Below are 27,404 nucleotides of genomic sequence, written 5' to 3' on the forward strand. Positions count from 1 at the left end.
AAGAACAGCACTGAAGCTAGCACAGAGGAAGATGGTTGGCAGCCTCAGCAAATTACACTGCCCTAGAGCTCCTAAGCCTCCCTCTTGGCTGATGCTGCATTTTCAGCATATTAGTCCACTATGAATTCTGCCAAAGTGTGAACAGAGACATAAACAGTTTTTATATAAGCAGTCTCATATGTCTGTCTTCAGAAGCTTTGTTAGGTTTAGCTATAGCTTTCTTCTAAAATCACAGCCTTTCTGTGCTTGCAACCCACCTACCACCTGGAAGATGCCACCTTGCCTGTCACTCTGTCTGCAGATGTGGCCATTGTGCATCCACTGTCCATCCACAATTTTCAAAGGAGACACATCTCTCTGCCAACCCACCACCTAGAGTGGAGACATGTCTCCCTGCCCACCCACCACCTTTAGTGGATACATGTCTCCCTGCCCACCTACTACCTTCAATGGAGACACGTCTCCCTGCCCACCAAATACCTTCAGTTGAGGCATGTCTCCCTGCCAACTTTAGAGGAGACCTTCACCACAGAAGGTTGCTTAGGGCCCAGAGGCCACAAGTTTAGAATTTGTGCCTTAATGCATTATGGGAGCAGAACTTTTTTCATTTGGCTCAGACTTGCTGAGCTATGACAGGCAGAAACAGAGAAAGGATGGCCACATAGCACCTAATTCTGTAGATTATTTCACATGTGCATGACTGTTATAGTCTCAGGACTAACATAAACAGAAATAAATGTTCCCATCTTTCAATGATGATGAAGAAGGACACTTTTTAGACAATGGACATACCTCTTCCATGCCCCCAGTTATGCGGACCATTAAGAATTTATATTGCAAAAATGATTGATTAAACAAAGAATTGTGTTGTCACCAATATATTTCCTTTATACTGGCTTTTTCAAAAAAGCAAACAAGATCATTAAGAGTTTGTATGAAGGTATTAGTGCAAAATACCACTTTTGGTAAGCGAATAGTACATTTTCATAGATATCTGTTAGGACTGGTAATGATTAAAATGTTCGTGTTCGATTAATCAAAAAATTTTTTTATAGATTAATTTCGATTAATTATAACGCACATACAGATCCAACTACATTGGCCTATACACATACAGCACACCAATGAAGTAATAAAATGAACTAGGATCACACTAATCCAGCACGTTATTAAACTTACGTGCCACACTCAATATGGCCGCCGCTTGAGTGGGGCAACTCAGAATAATAACGTGCTGGATTAGTGTGATCCTAGTTCATTTTATTACTTCATTGCCGTGCTGTATGTGTATAGGCCAATGCCTTGGCTGGTGTTCGTGTAGAAAGTTTCAGGAGAAATTAATCTTTAATTTCCACAGCCCTAATATCTGTATGTCAGACTAAAAAGAGGGACAACTGAGGAGGAAAGAGGGATGTAGGGAATTGGTTCCAAATGTGGGACTGTCCCTCCAAATGAGGGACAGCTGTGAGGTATAAATGTTGTTTTCTTAAAATTACATTTAGGTTATGTTATATTAATATAGTAATATACAGTCCTCTGTTTTTTTAAGAATGCAGACTAAAGAGCAGCAGCGTTGTGCCAATAAGGTTACCTGAAATTTCACAAAGCAACTACCACAACAAAAGAGGTTTTCTGTCTGGCTGTTGTAAATCTTTTACATTGGCCTATTATATGGCCACCTAGAAGAGCAGAAGAACTTACTAAAATAAATTATTTCCGACTGCAGTGAATCAGTTAAGGTAGTTTTGGTTGCAATCACTTGTGTGCTCAAGTAGTGAAAAAAGTATTTGGGCAGACCCAGCTCCTTTTGTTATATTCTCCATAATATAAAATAAATATAATATCCAGCAGGGATGGTGGGAGCCGCTCATAATGGCCACAGCGGGTGTGCAGACCCAGGAATTCAGCACAGAGATCTCACCAACTGAGCCCATGAGAGAAAAAGGAATTGGTCAGGGGGTTTATTTCACTTCACCAGGCAACTGAAATATCTGTTTTAGTGGGCTGACCCTTTAAACTAAAAAATGCATCAGTATTCCAATAAAATGAGTCTTTTGTTGAGTAGATCGTGATTTGCAACCCTGAAAAGTCTCTTCTCACTGCAACAAGCTTAGTCCCTGGAAGTATCTGCTAACATATGAGCCCACTCCATCCAATGTGCCTTTCTCCCTACTCCAAGCAACAGAATCACTTTTGCTGAAATGTAATGAATATTTTAACCCTTCCCATTTTACAAAAAAAATCAATAAATTACTTAGTCCTGTGGACAAATTGATCCATTATTTCTTTTTCCTTTCCAGATGCTCTCTTGCACGTACACGGCGTTGATGACTTGTCACCATCACTCTCTGTTCCCCTCAGGGTTATGTATTTGTGTAAGCCTTATATTATCCAAGTGCCGAGCAGGTAAATTGAATAAAGCCAATGAATAGGAGAATATCAGGAGAGTTGAAATGTCATGTGGCCTGGAGCAGCGAGGCCTGGACAGAGCATTCGTCCAATCACAGACAAGCAGGTGCGTCTATTGTGCCTTATCTAATTTCCTGACGTACTGGACGGCTGAGCGTCTTATTGCTGTTGCCAGCTATGTAGGCCTTAAAGTGAAAGTTAACCCTTACGCTCCCAATGAAAACATGTACAGTATATCTCTCAATGCATATATACTTTATTAAATAGATACATATTTTAAATCTTTCTTATTTTATTCTATGCATGATTCCTTTCTTTCTTTTAGAAAAAGTCTGCAGTTTTAGCTTGTGAGGAGCTATTGTAAGCTGCACTCTGCATGACTGGGTCTTGTAAAAGTGTAAGGGTCCAGAAAGATGCATATATCCAAACTTGGCATATAGAGATTCCTTTTTCCTAAGCATGTAATCCCATGAAGTCCACAGGTGGTTCAAACATACCCACAAAAGTCTCTCTAAAAGCATAGTCATGTCTTAAAGTGTATGTCAAGCCAAAAACTATATTTGGATATATTTGGATTGGATTGTTAGGTTTCACTGCTATCTGGGACTCCGTTAGAGAGATTTAACCTCATTTCCTATCCTGCTGACAATGGTTTCACCAGACAGGAAGTGAGGGAAAATCTGCAACAGTGACTAAAGGTGCCCATACACTGCACGATTCTCGTACGAGAATCGCGGGAAATCCCGCGATCGTACGAGAATTGTGCAGTGTATGGAAGGCATGCGACCGTTTCTACTGTACGGTCGCACGTTTCCATCGAACCAGCATGTTTGAAAACCCGCCGAAAATCGTACGATTCTCGGCGAGTTGGTGGCCTCCTGGTTCGACAACTGCCGAACGGGCCGGTGTGCGCATGCGCACACTGCCCATTTGCAGTCAGCGTAAGCCCGCCCCTCATTACAGTCATCGCAAGCCCGCCCCTCAGGGGTCGTGGCTTGCGATGATCGAGAGTGCGATCTGCCCGTCCAAGATGGGCAGATCGTATGTTTTTTTAATCCCTTTACAACCATCGCAAGACTAAGGTCTTGCGATGGTTGTACAGTGTATGGCCACCTTTACTCTACTAAAAAACACCATTTGCATTTCTGTCTATGTTGCTCTTGGAGAGTAAACTTTGGCAGCAGAACAGGAAGTGAGGGTAATTCTCTCTAATGGAGACCCAGACTGCAGTAAAAACCTAAAATGAGTTTTAACCCTTTTCCCACACTATCCAAAACTAGGATAAAAATGTTTTGGCTGCACATACACTTTAACATACACACATATTATAATTCCCAACATCTCAGGACAGTTCCATCATCTAGAAAGAGGTTATTTCTAGCCTTTATTTATTTTGCAGCAGCCTACAACAAGTATTTTGTGCAGGGAGCAGTGGTTCTTAGGAAGGGAAATTGCACAGACCGAATACCTATCATGAGGCTGCATTCGCTCTTACCTGCACTCTAAAAGCTCAGCTTTTATCACTGAGAAGGATATTGGAAAATAGATATACGTATGACTCAGGTTCAGTTAAACTGAGCTGTCTTTCTGTGGAAATGTTTCCTAGATTTCATTAGCAGAATCCCCAAATTAATATTCCATGCAAGGACAAATCATAACAAATGCTCTAGCAGAAGATTATGATTCGAAAAAAGTCATTTTATGCATTATGGAAAATGTTATTGCCTCAGGCCATCAATAGACTTTACAGGGGAGTGAAACGTGCTCACACAACACACAATCCAACTGCCCTCAAGTACAACAAGTCACCTCTTGTGGTTTGCTCCTTTGCCAATGGAGAGGGGGGGGGGGCGGGTAGCAGCAATGGCAGGCTCTACTGCTGCTGCTTATCGTAGTCAAGAACAGTAGTGAGTAGACAGCTTTTTAATCTGCCTGATGTTTTGTTTTTTTACTTCTGAGACTGGTCAGTCATTTATCATGAGTGGGACATACAGACTTTACATTTTGTTTGTCTGATCCAGCCTGTTCAGCTTGCTGTAGGCCATATACCTCAGGTGATGGTTGGATGTTTGATGAAGGGCATTTGCTTTGTGCATAAAAGTAGATGTCTGGGTCACCCAACCATGCACATCCAAACTATGGAGAGAAGAAGACACACTGGTTTATTTCAGGAGATACACTATTGGTCAATTAATTTTTCAAATATTCTTGGCCAGTCAGGGGCATTTTTTTGGTCCTAAAGATCAGTGTTTCTGAACCATTTTCCAGGCCTGACACACTGTTAAATTATGCAAAATCTTAAGACACCCTTATCTGTCTTCCTCGTTTTACATCAGAATCCCCCTTCAAATCAGGAGCCCCCTTCACATCAAAGCTCCCCCTTTCACATTAGAATCTCCTCTTTCACATCAGAGTTCCGCTTCACCCCCTTTTATATCAGAGTCCCCCTTTTATATCAGAGCCCCACCCCCTTCTGAAAAGTCATGACACTGTGCAAAAATCTCAAGGCACCCTTGAGAAAGCTGGATGGCACCCCCGGGTGCTACGCCACCCTGGTTGAGAAAGGCTACTATAGACCAGACATGCATAACTTCCAACTTTATACAATGCAAAAAAGGGACTCGTTTTTTAATACAGAATATTTAGGCAAATGATACACAGTTACCATACCACCATTCATACAAACCATTACGAATTAAAGTGCAACAATGATCACTCAATCCTACAGGGGCTTTTTTCAGCACTCCTTTTGCTTTATAAATAGCATTAAAAAATAAAATCTATAGATTGGATGGAAAGTTACTGCAATATAAAACACTTTGGCAGTTAAACAGTATGTTTTCAGATCTCTACACCTGAGCTAAAATAGAGGACATTCTGAGAAGGAATGAGTAACAGAGGGATTTTGTTTCCACAAAAGGAGCAGTCATCCAAATGGGGGGCAGTTGGGAGCTTTGGACGTGAGTCTGTTACCAGATCTATATGAAAATGGTCAAACTAGACAACAATCAACTGCAGATTGACATAAAGCAAAGGCCTTCTGTCACAGGTGAGGAAGTACATTTTGGCAGCAGCTGTCTTTTAGAGACGTCACAGCCTGTAAAATTCACTTTAAACTTGCCTAGGCAATTAGGGCCTATCAGCGTGTGGCAGCCAATGAGGCCTGCATGACCTAAGGGCCTGAATGCAGAATGAGATTTGCGATCAGCCAAATGTGATTACAAAACTCTGCTGACCCAACCTGCACAGATTCTCCGAGGTATAAAAAGTCACTCAGCAATGGTCTGCCTCTGTATTCTAACCGATGGCGACCAGGAAGCTCTCCTGTCCCTCTCACCTGCAGATCAGAAAGGTTGTCCCCATCTATTTCATCATGATTGGCCTTTTCTTAGCCCTTCTCATGGTCTCCCTCCATGGAACAGCTCCTGTCGACAGCTCCTATCCCTACAGCGTCCCTCTGGATCCTCAAGGGTCGCTCCGTCTTTTTTGGAATGTCAGCTACACCGAAAAAGTGGTGTATTTCCAGATCCTTATCAAGGACCTGAAATTTGGAATGATTTTCGGTATGTCCGACCGAGGGGAGTTTGAAGGAGCCGATATGGCCGTTTTATGGAGTGATGGACTGAGCTCCTTCTTTGGCGTAAGCAACTGTTTATCTTTTTTGGGTTGTACAGTCAGGGATACTTCCGGTGACTGGTTTGCCTATAAATTTCGTTATTACTGTCTGTCTACCCAATATTTTGCTGTAGAGCAGGTCTAATCTTGTTTGTGCTCACCTATATACTACAGTATTCCCGTTTATACTAGAGTATTCCCTTTAATACTAGAATATTTCCTTATACATAATATTTCCTTACATTTAGTGCTTTGCAGCTCTCCAGCTGCTATGGGGCCACAAGTCCCAGCATGCCCGCCAGAATGTCCACAAAAGCTAGAGATAATTTGCTTGTGAACCTGTTACACTTCCTGCAGATTGAATATTTGAAAATAATAATAGTTTACCAGATCAAAATAGCTATATACAGTATATATCTTGTTTCACTACAATGTTTGAAACGATTGCGCATATTTTAGAAGGACATTTTCAGGAATTTATGGCTATGCCCAAAGTGCGGTATTGCAGGACAACAAATTAAAAATCATAGTAAATCTACAAATCAACTCATCTTACTACATCTGTCTAGCAGGTATCTGGTTGCTGTGTGTTACAGCCCTTTGCATACAGTCATCAGTATTTTGTGCCACCACATTAAATAAGCCTGAAGTGTCTGAAAGCTGCATAACATTTTTATTACTGTTTGATTCTCACACAAAACTGCAGATGATTATCTTGCATTTGACGCTTTTTAGTTACCTTAGCCAAAGACAAATGACAGTGCCACACTTGGCAGATTTCTCAGGCGAATTATCTCCTGTACCACAGATTGTCCCAGTAATGATTTTACTGGTTGTAAAATTCATCCAAAAAAGCACACACGGCAATGTCAGATAGTAAAAAAGAAGAAATGCACATTGCGCTGGGTGGTTTATTCATCGTAAATACAAAAATAGACAATTGTTTACCAAATTAAAAAAGGACTCCACATTGCAGAATTTCCTCTGAGAAATGATCAGTTCTCAAAGAATAGCTATGGAATGGACAAATCTAGGGTTAATCCTGGTTGCTGGAGATCTTTGTGACTATGTAACTGGCAACACAGACTGTTGCCCATACCAATCAAACAGATTTTCTATTTGATTCACCCTAATAATGCAGAAGGAAAACTAAGCTGAAAATCTGGTTGGCTGAATGGGCAACACAGACTGGCATTATGTTACTTATAGCAACCAATTAGAATAGTGGATTACACTATTTCAAGATGGACTTGGCATTGGTTGCTGTTGTTTATTAAATAGAGCCAGGTGATAAATAAAGACCAAGAATGCGTATTTAATACAATGATTTCACTGTCAGCCCTGCAAGAGCACCGTAGATTTCAATTCTTAAAACTTTATAAATGTAATCTACAAGCAACTTGGAACAACCTAGATAGATTTACGTAAGAGGGCCAAGTGGGAGGACAGGTGCCAGAACATTATGGCAGGTACATTAATGAGTAGGAAGTGAGAATTTGCATCATATGCTGGATTGCATTGTATTCTAAACTTGTGAATTTTTTTTTTTTTTTTTGCTTTTTAAAACAAACACAAATGTCCATGATACTGAATAAAAAAACACTCTGCTGGTAAAGTCCCTTCTTCACAGTATTGTCATCATGGCATATTTAAAATGAACCTTTCAGTAGCTTTACAAGTCTGTATGAATACATTTGTGACATGTTACAATATAAAGCAACAGTATAATTTTTCCTAAAAAGCTCCACCTTTTATCATTAAAATTAGGAATGCACAGTTTTTTCGGTATCGAATAATAATATTTTTTTGTACCAATATTTTTTGGGGTACTCGCCCGATACCGATACCGGTAGTCCCATTAATGACTCGCGGCCCGGCTTCCTGATTAGGTGACGAGGGAGCATGTAGCCACCTTTCCGGCCAATCAGGAAGCTGGGGTCAGGTAATGACTCACCGCCCAGCTTCCTGATTGACTAGCTTCCGGACCAATCAAGAAGTCGGGCGGCGAGTCAATACACACCACCCGGCTTCCTGATTGGCCGGGAAGCTGACTTCATGCTCCCTCGCCCCCAGGTGACAAGGAAGCATGGAGCCGGCTTTCTGGCCAATCAGGAAGCCGGGGGGCTAGTAATGACTTGCCGCCAAGCTTCCTGATTAGGTGACGAGTGAGCATGTAGCCACCTTTCCGGCCAATCAGGAAGCTGGGGTCGGGTAATGACTCACCGCCCAGCTTCCTGATTGGCCAACTTCCCGACTAATCAGGAAGCCAGGCAGCGAGTCATTACACGCCACCTGGCTTCCTGATTGGCCGGTAAACCAGCTCCTTGCTCCCTGGTGACGAGGGAGCATGGAACCAGCTTCCCAGCCAATCGAGAAGCTGGGCGGCGTGTAATGACTTACTGCCTGGCTTCCTGATACTGGAAGTTCCAGTATCGAGATAAGTATCGGGAGCAAATACTCAGTATCAGCACCAATATCGATACTAGTATCGATGCATCCCTAATTAAAACAATGTACTTAACTCCAGTCAGTGAATTTTCCTAGGTTGAGATCATGCAGGCAAGACAAAGCATTTCCTCTCTCCCAGTGATTACTCAGGCTGTAAATTGTCATTTTGTAGCAAGTCAGAAGGGCAGCAGAAGGGGTCGATCTGTGTCAGATATTTGCTAAAAACATGCAAGAATAAAACTGACATCTTTGAGTAGGCTTCTCAGTCCAGGAAGTAGATGCTGAACCTGGTTGATGCTTAAACTAAGATGGTTCTGTCCTTCTGGAGACAAAAGCAGATGTCAGGGGGAGTACTGTGAACTCTGCAAGACATGCTAAATTCCTGTAAGGGCTAGTTCACACCACAGACAGTGCGTTCCAGTATGGTGCGTTCAGGGGCGGGAGGTGGTGTGGCAGTGCATTGAAGTTGATGGCACCACAGCCATGCCCCCGGCTGCATTGCGAGCACCCGCACCCGAATGCGTGGCACATCAATGCCTGCACTCGCACTGTGGTTGGGGGGCCATTGACTTCAATGCACCGCCACACCCCCTCCCGCCCCTGAACGCAGGGAGCCGGCTGGGATGTGATCCAGTGCATTCCAGCACCAAATCGGGTCTGCACGCACTGTTTGTGGTGTGAACTAGCCCTAAGTGTTATACTCACTTGTTACTTTTCATGCATGTGCATAACATAAAATATATCTGCTGCTAGGCCCTCTTTAATTAACCATGTTATAAAATGCTGTTTTTCATCCTAGATGATCTTTAAAAAATAAAAGCTAACATTACTTAAATAGATGGTAACAAGTGAACATAAAGTTCCAGTAAAGAAGCTATTTATTGTAAAGTGGTAATAACCTAAATCTGGCTCATTACTGGGTGGAAACATCCAATTTCTTTTTGTCCATTGAGGGGCACAGGAAGTTTTAATGTGTAAATTTAGGAGACCCTTGCTATATGTTTATTATGTGTTCCCAATCACAGCACAGCATACCTAAAACAAATTTTACAAAATATTTATTACCTTTCTAGTTGTTTCTTTGGAGCAGAATTATACACAGGACTTTTACAGGCAGCTAGACATTTTCAGAATAAGCTGCTGAACAATATACTATAGTGACACTTAAGCTAGCCATACAGATTCCTGCTAAATCAGCCGCAATTTGACCCATGAGTGGCCCTGTCGGAATTACCTAGCTTGACAAACTATGATCTGAAAATCAAAGGAGTTGGGTAGAAAATTCCCAGCCAGTGACTGCAGACATTTAGATGCGGTCACTGTTCAGGTATTCTGACAATGGCGGATGTCGGCTGTCAGAATACAATAGCCTAGCAGGGGAGATTCTTTCATCTAAGCTGTTTAGCATGGATAGGGAAGTCAAGTGATTTCTTTTGTTCAGCCTGCTGGATATCTGATTCTAGGTTCTAGGGGGGTCATCCCTGCTGTAGGGGATGCCCCCAGCTCACTTTCTATGAACAGCTACAGAGCTGCTTGCAACACATGCTAATGGTGCGTATGTCTGCAGCCTGAAGACTTGTTGATCTTGGAGTCTGTTCTGTCCTTGGAGTTCTCAGGTGTGGCTGGATTCTCTGCCCTTTGGAGCTGAGGTGTTTTCCACGGTCATGCAGGACTTTATGGCCCCAATCATCCACTTTTAGTTTCTGACCACAGAGGCCACAAGTGCGCTCCTAATCCCTCTCCTGCAGATTCTATATCTGATTTGCCCATGGCCTTAGCAAGCAATTGGCCCCAGGGACTCTTTGATTCTGAGTTGCTCCAGTCCTTAACTGATAAATTTACTTCTAAAGAGTAATCTGTTAATACTCTCAAATTCAGAAAGTCAGTCTTTGCTTCTACCAGTAAATTACTCCACATCTACACAGGACTAATCCCCCAGGTGTTCTCGCTCCTCACTCCTTGTTACAATTCACTCACCATATACCTTAGTATTATAGGGGTTTTATGAGGCATCAGACTTCAACGCATGTCACAGTGGAGAAACGATCTATGAATATTATGTCCACTTGAATGGACTGCATTGTACAAAAACAAAAATGAGTATCTATCTCTATAGCGTGCATGTGGTTTGTATGCAAACATTGTTTTTAATGCTATTTATGTATTTTAATCATTTGGAATAATACAATGATATATTTAACTAAATTGATATCTGATGCCTCATAAAACCCCATGATACTAAGGTATATGGTGATTGATTTGCTTCAACCAGTGTTGTCTCCAGCCTTAAGTCATCTAATTCCTAGGGCTGCAAAGAGTTTTCCTTTGCGCCAGCTTTTACAACTATCTCTGTGGAAATTTGAAGCATCCTGGTAAGTTCTTTGTTTCCCTCAAGTGCTTATTAGCCTTGTATCCATTTGGTAAGGATTGTATACAGAAGTGGTCTATTCCCATTTTGGATCCATGTCCCCCCTTAACAAGATGCCTACTATTCCAGTAGAGGACATGCCTGTTTTCAAGAAACTAATAAGCGGTTGGAACCCCTTTCTGGCGGATCCTTCCCTTCACACAATCATGGTTGTGACTTTTTCATACCATATCTGATTGGTCAAAATGCTATAAAATAGATCTAAACACTGCTCCCGTTGTTCCCTTGCTTATTAAACTAATGGAACAGATAGCTTTAAACTTCAGCTGTTATAGTTTACTGGAAGCCTCTCATCTCATTTCCGCATGTGTCTCATGTTGGTTAATGTACATACTGTATGGCATTTTGACTAATGTGCTGTGCTGCGGAACCCTTGTGTAAAAAAAAAATTCTGCTTCACATGGACTTTGAGAGACAACATGTTTTTGGGCCAGCTCTTGATAATACTACTGGTGGTGAGGACACCCATCTTCCTCGATGGAAAAAGCCTAAATAACAAATTACAACCCCCGAGCCCAAGCATGGCTCCCTATCCACTCACAAGGTTTGGCACTCAGAGCCAGCCAACTCCTCAGAGAAGCCTTCCTCGTCATGAAGGTGCGCACCCATTTTCCAGAGTGGAGGGATGTTTGTTAATCTATGTAGACCCTTCAACAGCTTGCATCTCAGATGCTTGAGTGCAGGAGGTGGTATCTTAGGGCTACAAACTGGAGTTTCGCTCCCTGTGTCTCTTTGGTTTTTCAAAAATCTGCTGTACATCTGCTAGACGGATTTGTAACATTAAGGTTAAGTTACCACCATAAGTGTAGATAAACATGACACTTCCATTCCAGATACACTTTTGCACAAAGTACGTATTACTACTGCTTCTGCTAACAAGGGCTATTCCATTATTCTGATGCTTGACACAGGGTCTGCTGTCTCTGTACTGCCTGAGGAAATCTACCAGAAGTACTTTGCAAATTAACCACTCACTGCACCTACTCTGAAACTGGTTAGTTATCTTAGAGCCTATTCCTGTGCCTGCAATATGCAACCTGAATTCTACATTGTAAAGAAAGGTATCACTATACTGGGCTGGGATCTTTTAATTGCACTAAATGTACAATTAGTTCATGGTCTTATCACAACAGCTCTAGTTGTCCCTATGCTGCCAGTGCCCATAGTTTTACCACTCAGTGACACCCCACTGGGCTGTGCAAATAACTTGTTTACACAAAATTAAAGTGTGATTAGATGTGAAACTAGTTTGTCAGAAATTGAGATGCTTACCTTTCTCTGTAAGACAAGCTGTTTCCCATGACCTTAAACTACTGGAACAATATGTAATTTAAAAAATGGATGCATCTGAATGGGTATCTCCTATTGATGTGATAATGAAGAAAACAGGAGGTATTAGACTGCATTCGACTGTGTTTGACCATTGTGAACCAAATAAAGTTGTTGTTATTGATCGTCACCCCATGCTGCGTATTAAGGAAGTATTTTTAGAACTCAGGGGAGCTAAATAATTTTCTACCCTAGATCTACAAAGTGCATATCATCAGATTTAGCTGGAAAAGGACATTAGAGACCTCACTGCATTTATTACCCATGGGGGCCTGTTTCATTTTGAGTGTGCACCTTATGGATTAGCTACAGCACCAAGTTGTTTTAAAAGGCTGATGTTTTCAGTCCTCAGTTAAGTCCTGGTTGTACGGTGCTATTTGGATGACAAAACTGTATACCTCCCAACATTTCAAGATGATAAAGCTTTTTAGCCACCTTTTAGCACAATGTATTTAGGCAATGGACACCCCCACCCCCATCATCTCCTCCAGTTATACACAACCATTAACAATTTATATGCCAAAAATAATTGGTTAAACCAGAACTGTTTTATTTTCACCATTACTTTTTCTTCATACTGGCTTTTCAAAATAGCAAGCAAGGCTCATCTCTAGATCGTCACAACAATTACCCTAAATTGTACTATAGCACATTGAGTCTGTAGGACTGAAACTGAATCTTCCTAAATGCTTCTTTAGACAAATGCAGCTGTAATTTCTGAGTCACATTACATCACAAGAGAAACGGTGGCCTGATCCTGAGAATGTGAAAGCTGTGATTCACTCACCTGCACTATCCTATTTTCATACCTTACTTGCTTTTTTATGTCTTACTTTATGGTGTTCCACATTTATATTATTAAAGTTATATATTCCTTAGTTGTGGAGCCATTGAGAACAATACTATGTGTAATTGCAAGTATGGTCATTGCACAGCTTTGAAATATTTAAACAGCACTACTATTATTTGGTCCTTCTCTACCTACTCTTGTTAGTACAGATGCTTTAGACCCTTGGTTCTCAACTGGTGGGTCGTGATCCAAAAGTGGGTCACGACCCCGTGTTCAGTGGGTCACCGCATGCCTTCCACTTTTCTAGGTGAGAGGCTCCTCTGCCTCCTCCTAGTGCAGCACTGTCAGTTCTCGCGCCAAGCAACCATTCAGAATATGCGGCCCAGTGCCGAGTGTCAGCTTGAGGTGAAATGGGAGCGAGGGAGCTCCATCCATACGTGCATTGCTTACAGCTTCCTTACGTGTTGTGTAGAGGTGCCTGGACCGGAGTGATGTCACATTCTGGCTTTGTCACAGCACAGCAGCCCACACTGGACCTCAGGCTAAGGATCCACTCCAGTTCTCGTAAGGTAGGGAGACTGGGTGGACCTTAAAAAAAATCAAAACATTTTTGGAGTGTGTATGTGAGAATGTATGTGAGTGTGTAAGATTGTGTCTGTATATGTAATGTATGTCAGTGTTTTTGAGAGCCTGTTCACAATAGTACATTGTGTTAAACTGTACCGTGCAATCGCACCTAACAATCAATTTTGGTGTGGGAGGTGTGTTGCGTTGCCATTCATTTGAATGGTACCCCAAACGCACCTCCCTCCCACTGTACCCTAATGTCGTGTGTTCCATTGCAGTGCGACTTGGGTTGCAACTTAATGACCAAGGACAAATGTGGGTCCTGAGGTTACACAAGTTGAGAATCACTGCTTTAGACTATGGTCTTGGTGGGGTCCTTAAACAATGCCATGCAGACCAGGTAGAGAAAACTGTTGCTTTTGCATCTAGAACTCTACAGAAGAAAAATGAAGTATTCTGCTGTAGAAAAGGAACACCTAGCATTCTGGGCAATAGAAAATTGGAGAATATGCCTTTGGGGTTGAAAGTTTACCTTGTGGGCCAACCATAGTCCTTTAACTACATTGCTTACCACAAACTAGAACTAGAGCAAGCAGGAATGTATATAGCCAGATGGTCAGCAGAACTAATCAATTTAACTACAAAATACAATACAAACCGGGTTTGAAAACCTGCAAATGGAGAGATCCAAAGATACAACAGAAGCCTTAAAGGAGCTCTTCAGAGTGCAAATCTTACATAGAATTTTTAGAAGTTTATACATGTATAGTATACATGTATACATAGCAACTAGACATGCAACTACAAAAGCGTTACCGGCTGAATTACTACATGGCAAACAAATGTGGTCTAAAATTCATATTGCAGACATACAACTCTCACAAAGTCCAGTGACTCTGAAATTATCAGTTGCTAAAGCGTTGTACACACGGAACAGATTTTAACTGATTTAGCAGGAATCGGCCGAAATTTAATCCATTGGTAACCCTGTCCCCTCAACAGAAGTTGATCATTGGATCGACATTTGCAGAAGGTATATGTTGTAAAATCATCGGCCGAACTATGCTTGCAGCCAATCCATACAAAGCACACAGCGGGAGATTTGTTCATCCACACTGTTTAGCATGGATGGAAGAATCTATGATATTTTTTTGCATTCAGCCCACAGGTTGCATAAATAAATATAACTTGAACAAGTACAGTGGCCATTTAGATGTGGCCACTGTACTTGTTCAAGTTGATGACCAGGTGACAGCAGTCACATCTGTGAGCGGCACTTTGCATGTAATCATATGTGATACGATTACATGCGGGTTGGAATAGATCACTGTTCCTGGATGCAGGATAGATGCATCCAGCGTCCAGTAACCATTAACTTGAACAGGTACTGCGGCCGCATCTAAATGAACAGTGCAAATGAAACCTAAGGCTACTGACTGGAAACATGATACGAGAGAAGTACACTTTAAGCCTGGATCTCTAGGTAGAGTTAAGAAACCTGGTATATTGAAACAAGGACAATCCAAATTCTCCAATCCACTTAGAATGACAAGTCAATGAGGACCTTCTGTCTGATGGAGGCATATGAATTCCAGTCTTCTTGCACCTGTTAGGAGGACTATTCAGGAGGGCGAAGGATATTTTCATGTTCTACTGATAACTCCCCAACTGGAGACCAAGAACCCAAACCACCTACACATAGTTAAAGAATCAGAAGGCCTCCAGTGTGGATAAAGGATTATGTGATGTGTGTAAAATGCATAGTGCAGTGTTTTTCAATATTGAAGAAAAAGACTCTTATGTACTATGAGGGGAATGTGTGGTGTCCAAACCTCTGGCCTGTAGATGTCACCATTTACAGTTGTTACATGTATAATACTTTCTATACGCTGTTATGATGTTCTAAGCAGGTTTGTATGTGTCTTATAGATTCTTGAACTGGTAATAATGCACACGTCCTCCCAGACTACAGGACACAACACCTAACTGCGTGTTTGTTTGGTGTCAAGTACATAGACCAGAAACTGCCAAGCAAATAGCATTTTCATAAGAAGCCAGCAATGGAAGTCTCCATAATTGTCTTATTACATGTTTCCTTTAACTTATAGCCATGTTGATGGTCTTACTGTGATAGATACATAAAGAATAACGGAGGGTCTGGAATACTCTTACTGGAGTAAATGCTATTTTAAGATCCCACATGTACTGTTTCCATAACCAAAAGCCTTGAAATTTGATAACATTTCTGCTGAAGGGAAAGATATGCAAATTTTAGCACTGAGCCGCCTTCAATAGAAATTTTGATTTGGAGCTTTTGATTATGTAAGCAGCAATGGAGGAAACCTGAAATAGCATGTTCTCCAGGAAAGGTACGTATTTCATGCCTTCTATTATTATTTTAATTATCCACACCAAGGAGATATATTTGAGTATTAGTCCAATCTACATAATTTGCATTGTTATAACACTCTAATATTGTAATCTTAGGATGCCTGGAGTGACAAGGAGGGCCGACTGCACATCGACTCCCACCAAGACTATCAGCTGCTGTCAGCCCAAAAGACACCAGAGGGCCTCTACCTTGTCTTCAAAAGACCCTTCACAACATGTGACCCCAAAGATTACCTCATTGAGGTATTGTCTTCATTCCAAACTTAAAGAATGGAGTCAACAGGGAACCATATAGGGTTTGTGTTTTTCCAGGCGTTAAACCTAACTTTCCACAGGGAAAAAAGAGATGCCTACCATGCTGGGGGAATTATATGTAATGTCAAAAAGCGTCTCGTAGTTAGCAAATTGATGTTCTAATTTAATCAACATTATCATAATTAAAGCATATTGCTAGGCAAAACTTTTTTTTTGTTTTGATTAGAGTGGGGACGGGTTAGAAACTCTCTCAAGGTTTGATTGCTACAAGTTTAAGCTGACCATACACGTTACAATCTGATTGTAAATTTTTCTTTAGATTTACCAGCTTCCTTATACTGTAGTACAGGACCTACCTGATTGGATACAAATTTGCGATCCCTTACGATCTGTAATCTTCCTTCTCAGGATGGAACAGTGCACCTCATCTACGCCCTAATGGAGAAGCCCTTTCATTCTTTGTCAGCTATCAATATCTCCACCCTCGACCGTGGTCTGCAGCGAGTGCAGCTGCTGAAGCCAGAGATCCGCACACCTCGTCTCCCTAACGACGTCCTGACCATGGACATTCTTGCTCCAGATGTTGTCATTCCAGATAAAGAGACAACTTACTGGTGCTACATCACCGAATTACCTCAACACTTCCCCAAACATCACATTGTCATGGTAACTCAGAAACACTTTTATCTTAGAGTGAATCAAAAGTGTATTTTTAGAAAACGCATGTTTAGAGTGGTTATTATGATGTTTACTTTTCATTCTTGCTGTACCATATTTCTGTTACTACATTACATATACCAAATTGGGGAATTCTTATTTTAGAGTTTGTCTGTATTTCACTGGGATAAGGGTCACAATACAGGTTACAATCTGATTACACAATCTACTGTACAGGTGAAACTCAAATAATTAGAATATCGTGCAAAAGTAATTGCAGTAAGTGCTGCAAAAGGGGCCCAAACCAAGTACTGAGTACATATACATGCTTGTACTTTTCAGAGGTCCGATATTGTTCTATGTACAATCCTTGTTTTATTGATTGCATGTAATAATCTACTTTTTTGAGGTTGTGGATTTGGGGTTCTTGGGGTTTTCATGAGCTGTAAGCCATAATCATCACAATTATGACAAATCACGGCTTGAATTATCTTGCTTTGCATGTAATGAGTCTCTCTCATATATTAGTTTCACCTTTTAAGTTGCATTAGTGAAATAAATGAACTTTGCACGATATTCTAATTATTCGAGTTTCACCTGTATGTACAATCATCTTTAGCGCTACCAAAACGATGTAATATGAGGACTTACATGAACTACCAAACCAGTCAGACAGGCTCCTGCAATACATACTTGTTGGTAGATCTAAAGGAGATTGTACAATTAGGTTGTAATGCGTGTGGTGAGCTTAACATCTCAGCCATTAGAAAGTGCAATGCTTTGAATTCAGACAGACAGGTGGTAGGGGTAGCACTGTGCAGCACTGCAAAGCAGAACACAAGAATGTATATGCAATGCATATGTAATGAGTTATATGGCTAACCCCCAAGTACATGCATGCAGAGCCGCCCCCATAATGAGGCAGCCCAAGTACATGCATGCAGAGCCGCCCCCATAATGAGGCAGCCTAAGTTGGTTGCCTCAGGCAGCATCTCATTGGGTCACGTGGGTGGGGTGGCAGGTCTTTCTAGGCTCTTAGCAGCCTGTGACTCACTGATGTTACTGGTTGCCAGGAGCTGAGCGGGACGCTCTGGCTGGCATCCCACCTAGCTCCTGTTAACCAGTGACATCAGTGAGTTGGGCAGGTTGCCGGACAGAGCTGGAGCCAGAGAGGAACCCTACATGTATGATTGCATACTATACATACATCTAACACACTGCTAAGCAAAGGCAGCATGAGCTGCACTGTGCACAACGGGCAGTTGCAATCAGGTCAGCGCTGAGTTTGGGTTGTGTTTTTTCTGTACATGCCACACAAGGAATCCATAAAAAAAAAGTGGGCACAAAATATTGAGTAAAAAAAATGGGGTTCCTGTCATGGATTCGGCCGGCACGTCTCCTCGCTTCCGCGGCGTGCCGTCTCTGGGGTGACGCTGTGCTCCTCCCACGGGGAGCCCCGCACATAAATACCTAGCTGTTCCGATCACTCGGCGTTCTCTTAATTTGGTTCGTCGAGTGACGGACAGCGAACCCGCAACCTCTGCGATAGCCGAAACCACTCGGTCTCCCTGCAGCCTGGAGACGACCCCGCTCTGACACCGGCTCCCCATTGGAACCCGGACACAGCATAACAGTGCAACCAGGCGGCACACCTCTCCCCTTCAATCGGGACCACATCTAACCGCAAGTACCTGGCTGTGGAGGCAAAGAACCTGCTGCCTCTGCTGCAAGGCTTCAACAAATAGCTGTGATAGTTGCTTGTCGTTCCTGCACTGGTAACACTCTGAACTGTTGGAGCCTATCTCCGTTTAACCTCTGGAGGCATTAACCTGGCATAACTCATACTGCTGATTGTTGCATATTAGGATTGTCATACCATTAAGGTGTGCTCTAACCATAACTGCTGCTTCATGCAAATTAGTATTGTGTTACAGTTAAGGAGAACTCTAACCCTGGCATAACTCATACTGCTGATTATTGCATGTTAGTATTGTGGGACAATTTAGGAGTACCCTGTTCAGAATTGCTGCGCATGCTTGGAATTAGAGGTGACTACTCTGCTACCTCCTCAACCTGGTCCTTCCCGTACTTCCATTGCTACCCTTACCGTTATTAACCCAAAATTGCCTAAATAGGTCCTACCCATTCCTAGTCCCCAGGTGGTATATGATGCCCACGGTAATCCCGCCGCACTGAGTGTAACGGGATCCGCTGACTGAACCACCTTCTCTCATACCACTTCCTTTGTCTTCCGCAGCTGAGATCCAACCTAACCGGGCGCTGTGACAGTTCCTAAATATAACAGTAAATATGAAGCCAGCGGAGCACATAGGTTTACTAGAGCAATCATCTCTGTGCTGCCGTACAGACAACCTGCCAAGTCACGGTAAAGCCATCCCTCGGAGTGTTATTTAAAATGAGTCTTTGCCATGGGGAAAGTACAGTGACAGCACTTGGTGTGCGTGCCCAGTTGACTCTGAATTCTAATTAGTCTGATAATTACACAAGTAGGATAGAAGACGGCAGACGTGAGCTCCCTGTCACATGTGCTCGCAGCGCCATCAAATATTCTTTCAAGAAATGAAAAAAACGCTCGAAGGCGCGAATCCCACATCTAACAATTTGCCAGTCCCGGTGCTGGGTAGACATCCCTGTCAGATGTCAGGTGGCCATTCTGAAATTCTGACATCCATTTTAATTAGCTGTTTAATTGCTAATAGGGTCAGATGCCTAAAGGCATGTGCTGACTATAAGATTTAAAGGGAAGTCACATTGTATTGTCAGTGCCAACATGGCATGTAGTGGCTTGTAGATTCTCCTTCGGAGGTCTACCTTTGTTTTACTGCAATCAATTAACCTCCCTGATCAACAACGGAGAGAAAATCTTAACTCCAAACAATACTCTTTTAGTCAGAGCGGACTGGTAGATTTGTACTGAGTAAAGATGAACAATAAAACACAATCGCTGTGTTGCACTTCTTCCCCATGGGCCTGTATACTTATACATTTTTTATAAATGCAAAGCATCAAAAATATTTAAGCGCATCGATGAAATGATTACTACATTAGTTTTACATTTGTATCTGCAGAAACATTTTAGGTTCCATTGTAGAACTCTAGAAATGAAACCTATAATTGTAACAATCTTTAGCTTGCACACTAGAATTAAAACTTAATGAAACAGCTGAAGAAAACATATAATTTTGACATAACTAGAATCCTGTATTGGCTGGCTCTGAGTCACATGACCTGTGCCAAGACATTGATCAAATGACCTCCACCAATATATTGGATCTTGAGGGGCCGGTAACAGGACAGTGTTCAGGCAGAGACGCCTTTTTGGCAGCTTTGCCTGTACATTCTGCTGGCCCCACGATCTGCTGGCAGAGATCATGTGACCAGCGCTCTTATAAAAGTAATCTTTTTCTGCAGTATGAGCCGGTGATTACAAAAGGACATGAGGCGATCGTCCATCACATGGAGGTGTTCCAGTGTTCCGAGGACTACGACACTATCCCCCACTACAGCGGGCCCTGCGACTCCAAGATGAAACCAGAAAGAATAAACTACTGCAGGCACGTCCTAGCCGCCTGGGCCATGGGGGCAAAAGTGAGGTCAAGTCCAGTGATGTGTCCATGATGTGTATTTCTGGTGACTGTAAAGACAATAGTTTGGTTTTGTTTTTTTTCCTTTTTCTGTTTTGGATTGAGTAGGGAATTGTTAGGACACCTGTAATTTTTTTTTCCTATTGTGATTTCCCCTCACTTGATGAAACAGGAAATCCCCCAAAGAGAAGAGAAGTTGTCCCCAGAACAAAAGTCCCCATTGGAAGAATTCCCCTCACCTTTATTTCTGGGGACAGCTGTAACATTTCCCCTTAATTTTCTTTCTCTGACAATGGGGCATGAGTGCCAATCTCTTCAAAGGGAGAGGAAATCCCCTCTTGGTTGTCACTGGACCAAGACTTCCTCTGCCTTCTTTTCCAGTGACAACTGTAAGATTTTGGCTTTCCTATAGCCTTGTGTTGCAGTGACAAAAAAAATTACTATATAGAGGCAAACAGATGAAAATAATAATTCGGATGATGGTACCACCCCCACTTGAATGGGGTTGTTTCAGAATTTTGTGAGCTATAAAATGTAAAATTTTCATGTGTAAGCCTGCATTATTATAATAATATGATACACAATGCTCAGTTATGAATGGTTCTCTTTAAGTTTTCCTGTTAACAAACTTCTCATGTAACTGAATTCTAAAACTGACATTTTTGACAATTTCAGCCGTTTTACTACCCACAAGATGCTGGCCTAGCATTTGGGGGAACGAGGTCTTCAAGGTTCCTACGGCTCGAAGTGCATTATCACAATCCTTTGGAGCTGAAAGGTGAATCATTGTTGTCTGTTCTTGTAAGTAGGGATGGAGTGTGTGCAGTAGGCCCACACCAGTGACCTGGCAGTTCTTGCATTTGCCAAAAGAGCTTCTTTGTCAGACAGTACTTGTGGGCCAGCTCTTGGAGGGTGCTCATCCATATAATCTATTGCATTAATAAATCAATTAGATCATTGGGTCTTGACTGCCCCCCGACAATACCCTGCAGAGCTTTGTATGTCCTGACTGCCCACCTTATAGTAGCCTGTAGAGCCTTTGTTCTCAACTGTGGGTTCGTGACCCAAAAGTGGGTCGCGAGCCTGTGTTCAGTGGGTCACCACGTGCCTTCCACTTTTCTAGGTGAGAGGCTCCTCAGTTTCCCCCTAGCACAACACTGTCAGTTCTGGCGCCGAGCAGCCATTTAAAATATGCTGCCGGGTGCCGAGTGTCAGCTTGAAGTGGAGTGGGCTGGAGCTATGGCTGCAAGGGAGCACCCTCCATACGTGCATTGCTTATAGCTCCCTCGTGTGTCCTGTAGAGGTGCCTGGACCGGAGTGATGTCATATTCTGGCTCCTGGCACCTCTACAGGGTTTGCAAGGGAGTTGTACAAGAAATGCACATATGGATGGAGCTCCAGCACAGCACAGCAGCTCTCACTGGAACCCAGGCTGAGGAACCACTCCAGTTCTCGTTAAAAAAAAAGTGTTTATGTGTGAAGGAGATTGTGTCTGTGGTTGTGTGTGTCTGCCAGTGTTTTTGAGGGCCCGTTCACACCAGTACAGTGCGTTAATCGTACAGTCCCCTGTGATTAACACACTGTACCACATAATCGCACCTACCGTGTGTGGGAGGTGCATTGCTATTCATTTGAATGGCACCCCAAACGCATCTCCCACTCACAGTTTTATCGCCTGCTTTGGAACGCACGGTACCACAAAGCCATGCGTTCCATTACACTGCAGCTTGGGTCACAACTTAATGACCAAAGACAAATGTGGGTCTTGAGGTTACACAGTTTGAGATACACTGCTTTAGAGCATAGCATGTCCTGTATGCACACCTTGCAGTACCCTGCAGAGCACTGTATGTCATGGCTGCACATTGTGTGTCCAGACTGCTCACCTTACAGTACACTGCTGAGTAGTTTACATCCTGACTGCCCGCCTTTTGAGTACCCTGTAGAGCATTGTATGTCCTAAATGCCCATCTTACAGTACCCTGCAGAGCATTGTATGTCCTGACTGGCCTCCTTACACTACCCTGCAGAGCATTGTGTTCTGACTGCCCACCTTACAGTGCCCTGCAGAGCATCTTCCTCTGCTGGTGTTCTCACAAATCTCTGCAAACCATTTCATCGTTCAGCTGTCAGTCTTCTTTAGCTGATGACATTGAAGCAGATTGGAAAATTGTTCAGGAGGAGGAAAATCAGTCCTTTTTTTTAACAAAAATAAATATATTTTTCTCTAACCCCAACATGAGCTGTCTTTGCATAAGATAACGGCGGCATAATGGGTTTATAAATAGCTGCGCAGCAATACCTAGCAACCCTCTGCATATACCCGATCAGAAAATGACAGTCCTTTATATAATCCAGCGGGTACGGAATTAACTCTTGCATGGCTTCAAATATTAGGGAGGAGGAATTATGTGACTCTGAAACACAACAATACGCAGTTAACCACGGGGTGTACATCCCCAATCTCAGAAGGAGCACAGATATTTTCATATTGTACAGATTTGTTTGTCCATTTGCACCTTGCATACTTTAAATCATTTGTATGCAATATAACAATGTAACTCTATTTTTGGTATATACGTGTTTAAAGCAGAACTCCAGCCAAACAACTATATAAATACGGGAACTATTTCAGCTACTGAAGCATTTGTAATTCTCTTCTCATTTAAAAAGCCATCACAGATTACATAGCCAGAAGGGTGATACCACTATCCACTTTTGCAGCTTGGCAGCATCCTGTGCTACCCCTACTCCCTCTTCCAGCTTTTCAATAAATAATTGAGTATGTCATAGCAAGGTCTTTCCTAAACTGACCCCCCTTCTGTTTGCTACCTAAATACATTTCCTGGGCCCCTAGTTCCTGAAACATGTTAGATTGATAGCACTGTGCTGCATAGCGGCACTTGATTGGTCCAGGGTACCATCCTCCCCCACTCTCTCTTTTATCCCCTGTGCAGAGGATTCCAATACTTTTCCATACTTTCAAATGCTGGATCTTCATGAAATGTAACAGCCTAATGGTTGCTGTTTAACAGTCCAGTTTTCCCCCTTTGTCAAATGTCAGTTTGGTGATTTTCATTTTTGTTGTTGCCAACCTCCAGTCTCAATCAATCACTACCACCCCAAGGCGTAAGCTTGTTGGCAGATCTCTGGTCCTGAGTGTGCAATATCAGCAGCAAGCGATGTGGGTTTCTCTGGGTGTCTGGTGGCACACAGCTGATAGCGCCAAGCTCCTCCCTGCCCGCTCAGTACAGAGAGACACACAAAGCGCTTGGCATTGGAGTTATTTATAGATTTCAGTCGCAGGGACATCCTGCCTTAAAAAAAAGGAATACCTTTCTTCCTCTAATCACTGAAAATACTGTGAAGACTTCTGTTACACTACCAGTGTTTTCCACTTATTTTAGGCCCAACAGATGCAACTTTTTCTCAGTATTCCAGAAATTCCAGAAACAAGTAAAATCTGTAGGTAAAATAATTATATTGAGGAAATATTTTATGTATGCAAAATACAAGCGATCGGGCGTCTCTAGAGACACTGGAACGCTTGTATGTAAACAGCCATTGCTGGCTGTTTACATTTCAAGAAGATTTCCCACTTGTTTGCGCCGCGTGCACGAGCGGGGTGGGAGCGAACGTCTAAAAACACCGACCCGCATTCATGATGCCGTTTAATTACAACGGCCGGACAGCAGGTGGTTGAGGTTCGACTGACAACTGTCACGGTTCCAGAAAGGGACAGATCACTACAATGTGCCAGAGCACTTTGTATCGGGGGCTTCCTGAGACCGGGTGTCACCCGGAGCGGAGACCAGGTGACACCCCGCAGTGACGTCATTGCACATGCGCGTGATCTCACCACGCGCATGCGTGATGATGCCATCGCGCATGCACACCCATCTTATTGACGCCTGCCAGTGGCCATCTGGGTGATGGATGCCAGCAGAGAGAGGAGGGGATGTTCCCCTCTGCGGGATAAGGTATGCTGCTGGGTCCCCTCCTCTCTCCTGAAACTGTCAGGCTCTCTGTCCATGATCAAGTGCCCGACTTTTCAGAGGGGGTGACACCAAAATGACTGTCAGTCATTTTGGTGTAACCCCTCGAATGGTGTCACCCGGGTGTGGGACGCACCCCCCTTGTGGCACCACTGCTTTGTATTACTCAAAAAATATTTAAAGCTGAACGATAGGCATATACAGCATGAAAGATACAATTGACTGCAGCTCTGTATTCGTTCATTCATCATTACATTTATGTCTACAAATGTAAGCAGTGTAAGTACCTGAAAGCGACTTGATATCAGAATCTTGCAGTCCCTGTACAGCAGAGCAGAATGCAGCACAAGGAACCAATTACTTGTGCTTCAGGGCAAGAAACATGCTCATAGGAGTAGAGTGCACAGTGATGAGCTTATCAGTCTTCTGCTTCCATTTTCAGACCTGTAAGTGTTACGTAAGTACAGCAGGGGAAAAATTGGGTCTCCTGCCCTGATTGTGGGTTGTGCTGTATGACAGAGCTGTGTAAATCCCAGGACTGAATGGACAGAAGCGCAACTCTGTTTGTCAGTTAAAACAACTCCTATATATGTATAATTCAGCCTTAAAAAAAGACTTCAACCTTCTGACCAGATTGGAGCACAGAAGCAGAAAATGAGTCCAGTCATGTAAGATTTCATCTGAATTTAATATGGTCCATTGTATCTAGATCCAGAAAATGTCTCACAGTGTTTATAAGCAGAGCAAAAGCATGTAATCATATGATCCTGTGATGTGCAGCCGCTACAGAGAGTGGGGCAAGAAACCAGGGAACACACTGGCTGCCTTTTCTTTAGGGCCAGTAATAAGATGAATGTAAGAACTACTATAACAATTCAGCTAGTGGAACAGCCAGGAGCACAGTATGAATGTTAGGATGATGGGTCAACCCCACTTGTGCCATGTCAAATGTTATGTTTGACTGGAGTGTGTCTTCGATCCCAACTATCACTTGTATTCTTTAAAAGTATAAACACCTCAAATTCAATTTTCAATGTCATCTTCCCTCAGGTCTGAGTGACTCATCAGGCATCCGCCTATATTACACGCCGTCTCTGCGAAAGTTTGATGCCGGCATAATGGAGCTAGGATTGGTGTATACACCGGTGATGGCTATTCCTCCACGGCAAAAGTCATTCCAACTTACCGGATACTGCACGGATAAATGCACTGAGACGGTGAGCGCAATTTTCTGCATGCCACTCCTATTCTTTGTATAAAAAATGGCAATGCCATTAAAGTTGCAGCATTCTGCTTTTAGTTGGGAGCAGTTGAAGAAGCACAGCAGAAATTAGGTAGAGATAAAGGAAAACCAATCCAGAAATGTATTCTTTTTTCTTAAGCAATTCAGTTTATTTTTAATTATAAGTAGAATAAACACCCACATTTTTCATTATATTAGCCTCCTGTTATCCACTGCAGAGCCGGACTAGAGAAATCCCTGAGCCACTCTGGCTGTACTGCATTGTATAGTGCATTCAGCCTACAGTGGGGAGCTTGCTGAAAGGAGGAGGGAGAAGCATGATGATCTCATGACTTAGGTTGCTCAGAGGTCCCTTTTACATTACCCACTTCCCAATAACTACACCACACAACAATGGGAATTTAAATGGCCACAGCAGCCTTTTATTAAAAAACACTTATAAATAACATTATAAATAACCATATTAACAATATTAACAACCAAACACCTGTACCAACTTGTTTGGTTTCAAGGTCCTTGAAGGCAATTGTACTCCATAACTGGACCAGTATCTGCGGGCACCTTTCTGTAACTGAATGTCCCCAGCCGCCATACACCGCCTCGGGGACGTAACTAGATTGCCCGCAGACACACGTTGGTCCAATATTTACCGGTCATACCAATCTGACCGTTCGACTACTGGAGGACACCCATACCACGGATGGGTTCCCCGTCCAGATATGTACCCACTAACCACTGCCTCCAAGGATCCAAACCGCCAACCCCCAGCTGTGACAAATATCCAGAAACATAGACCACCTCCTATGGGGCGGGTGGGTGGGAAGTTCTTCCTATCTTGCAGGACTCCCAACTGACCTTCCGGACTCCCCCTTCCTGGCTAACTTTCCTGAAGCCCCTCCTGGACCACCCCCTCCACCAATCAAGTAAGTGACCTTTCTATACCCTTTCTTCTATCACTCCTTAACCCTTTCCTGTCCTCGTTCCCCTTCCCAGCCTTGTCATGCAGGCCTTCCGCTCATTCCTCTGCTTTCCATAGCTCGATGCCTTACTGTAGTGTGGTGATGCTTCTTTCATTGCCTTGGCAGCCAGTAGAGGGCAGATCAGCGACCAAGCTGTATTGTATAATAGCAGTGCAGAAAAGTGAGATAATTGACTGGCTGTATAGTCTAACAGGGGTACCTGAATCTCAAGACTGCCTGAACAGAAGTGCAAATGTTTAGTGTTCGTAGGTAAGACAGTTTACAGACGTGTTTCAGGTATTTGGCTTTAAATGAAAGAAACAATAATATGAGATTGATACTTCTATTAACCATGCTTGTATATAATTGCCCCAGGTTAAGCACAGAGAATATATTGATGCTGCTGGTTTAGCTCATATATCATTGCTGCAATTTCCCCTTGTATCACTTTCAATTTCCCTAGATAACAACATGATTCATTTATTCCACAATGATCCCAAGTATTAATGGCATATTAATCATTGCCACAAGTTGATGAGTTAGTGTAACATTGCCGCAGTTCCTGTTCATATGTACAGTACCAGTACTACAAATCACAGGGCTCCATAGCAAAATGTTGGACAGCGCCCCCCCTCTCCCTTTAGTGCAATTTCTGTGGAAATTACCATTCTGCACACCTAGTAAAGGGTCTCCAGTACCACTGATGGTCTACA

At 42.7% G+C, this 27,404-nt stretch overlaps 1 protein-coding gene across 1 annotated transcript in view; it reads left to right on the forward strand.

Annotated features, from left to right (window-relative positions):
* Positions 1-5,713: 5,713 nt before the first annotated feature.
* Positions 5,714-27,404, forward strand: part of DBH (dopamine beta-hydroxylase) — a 49,727-nt gene continuing 28,036 nt past the window's right edge. The window contains exons 1-6 of the mRNA XM_018563713.1: positions 5,714-6,049; positions 16,074-16,220; positions 16,641-16,898; positions 20,322-20,498; positions 21,170-21,272; positions 25,540-25,706. Of these exons, the coding sequence (XP_018419215.1) occupies positions 5,714-6,049; positions 16,074-16,220; positions 16,641-16,898; positions 20,322-20,498; positions 21,170-21,272; positions 25,540-25,706 (1,188 nt within the window). The remainder of the gene's footprint in view (positions 6,050-16,073; positions 16,221-16,640; positions 16,899-20,321; positions 20,499-21,169; positions 21,273-25,539; positions 25,707-27,404) is intronic.

The sequence above is a fragment of the Nanorana parkeri genome, unplaced genomic scaffold (genome assembly GCF_000935625.1).
Source record: "Nanorana parkeri isolate BGI_ZX_2015 unplaced genomic scaffold, ASM93562v1 scaffold689, whole genome shotgun sequence".
Lineage (NCBI taxonomy): Eukaryota > Metazoa > Chordata > Amphibia > Anura > Dicroglossidae > Nanorana > Nanorana parkeri.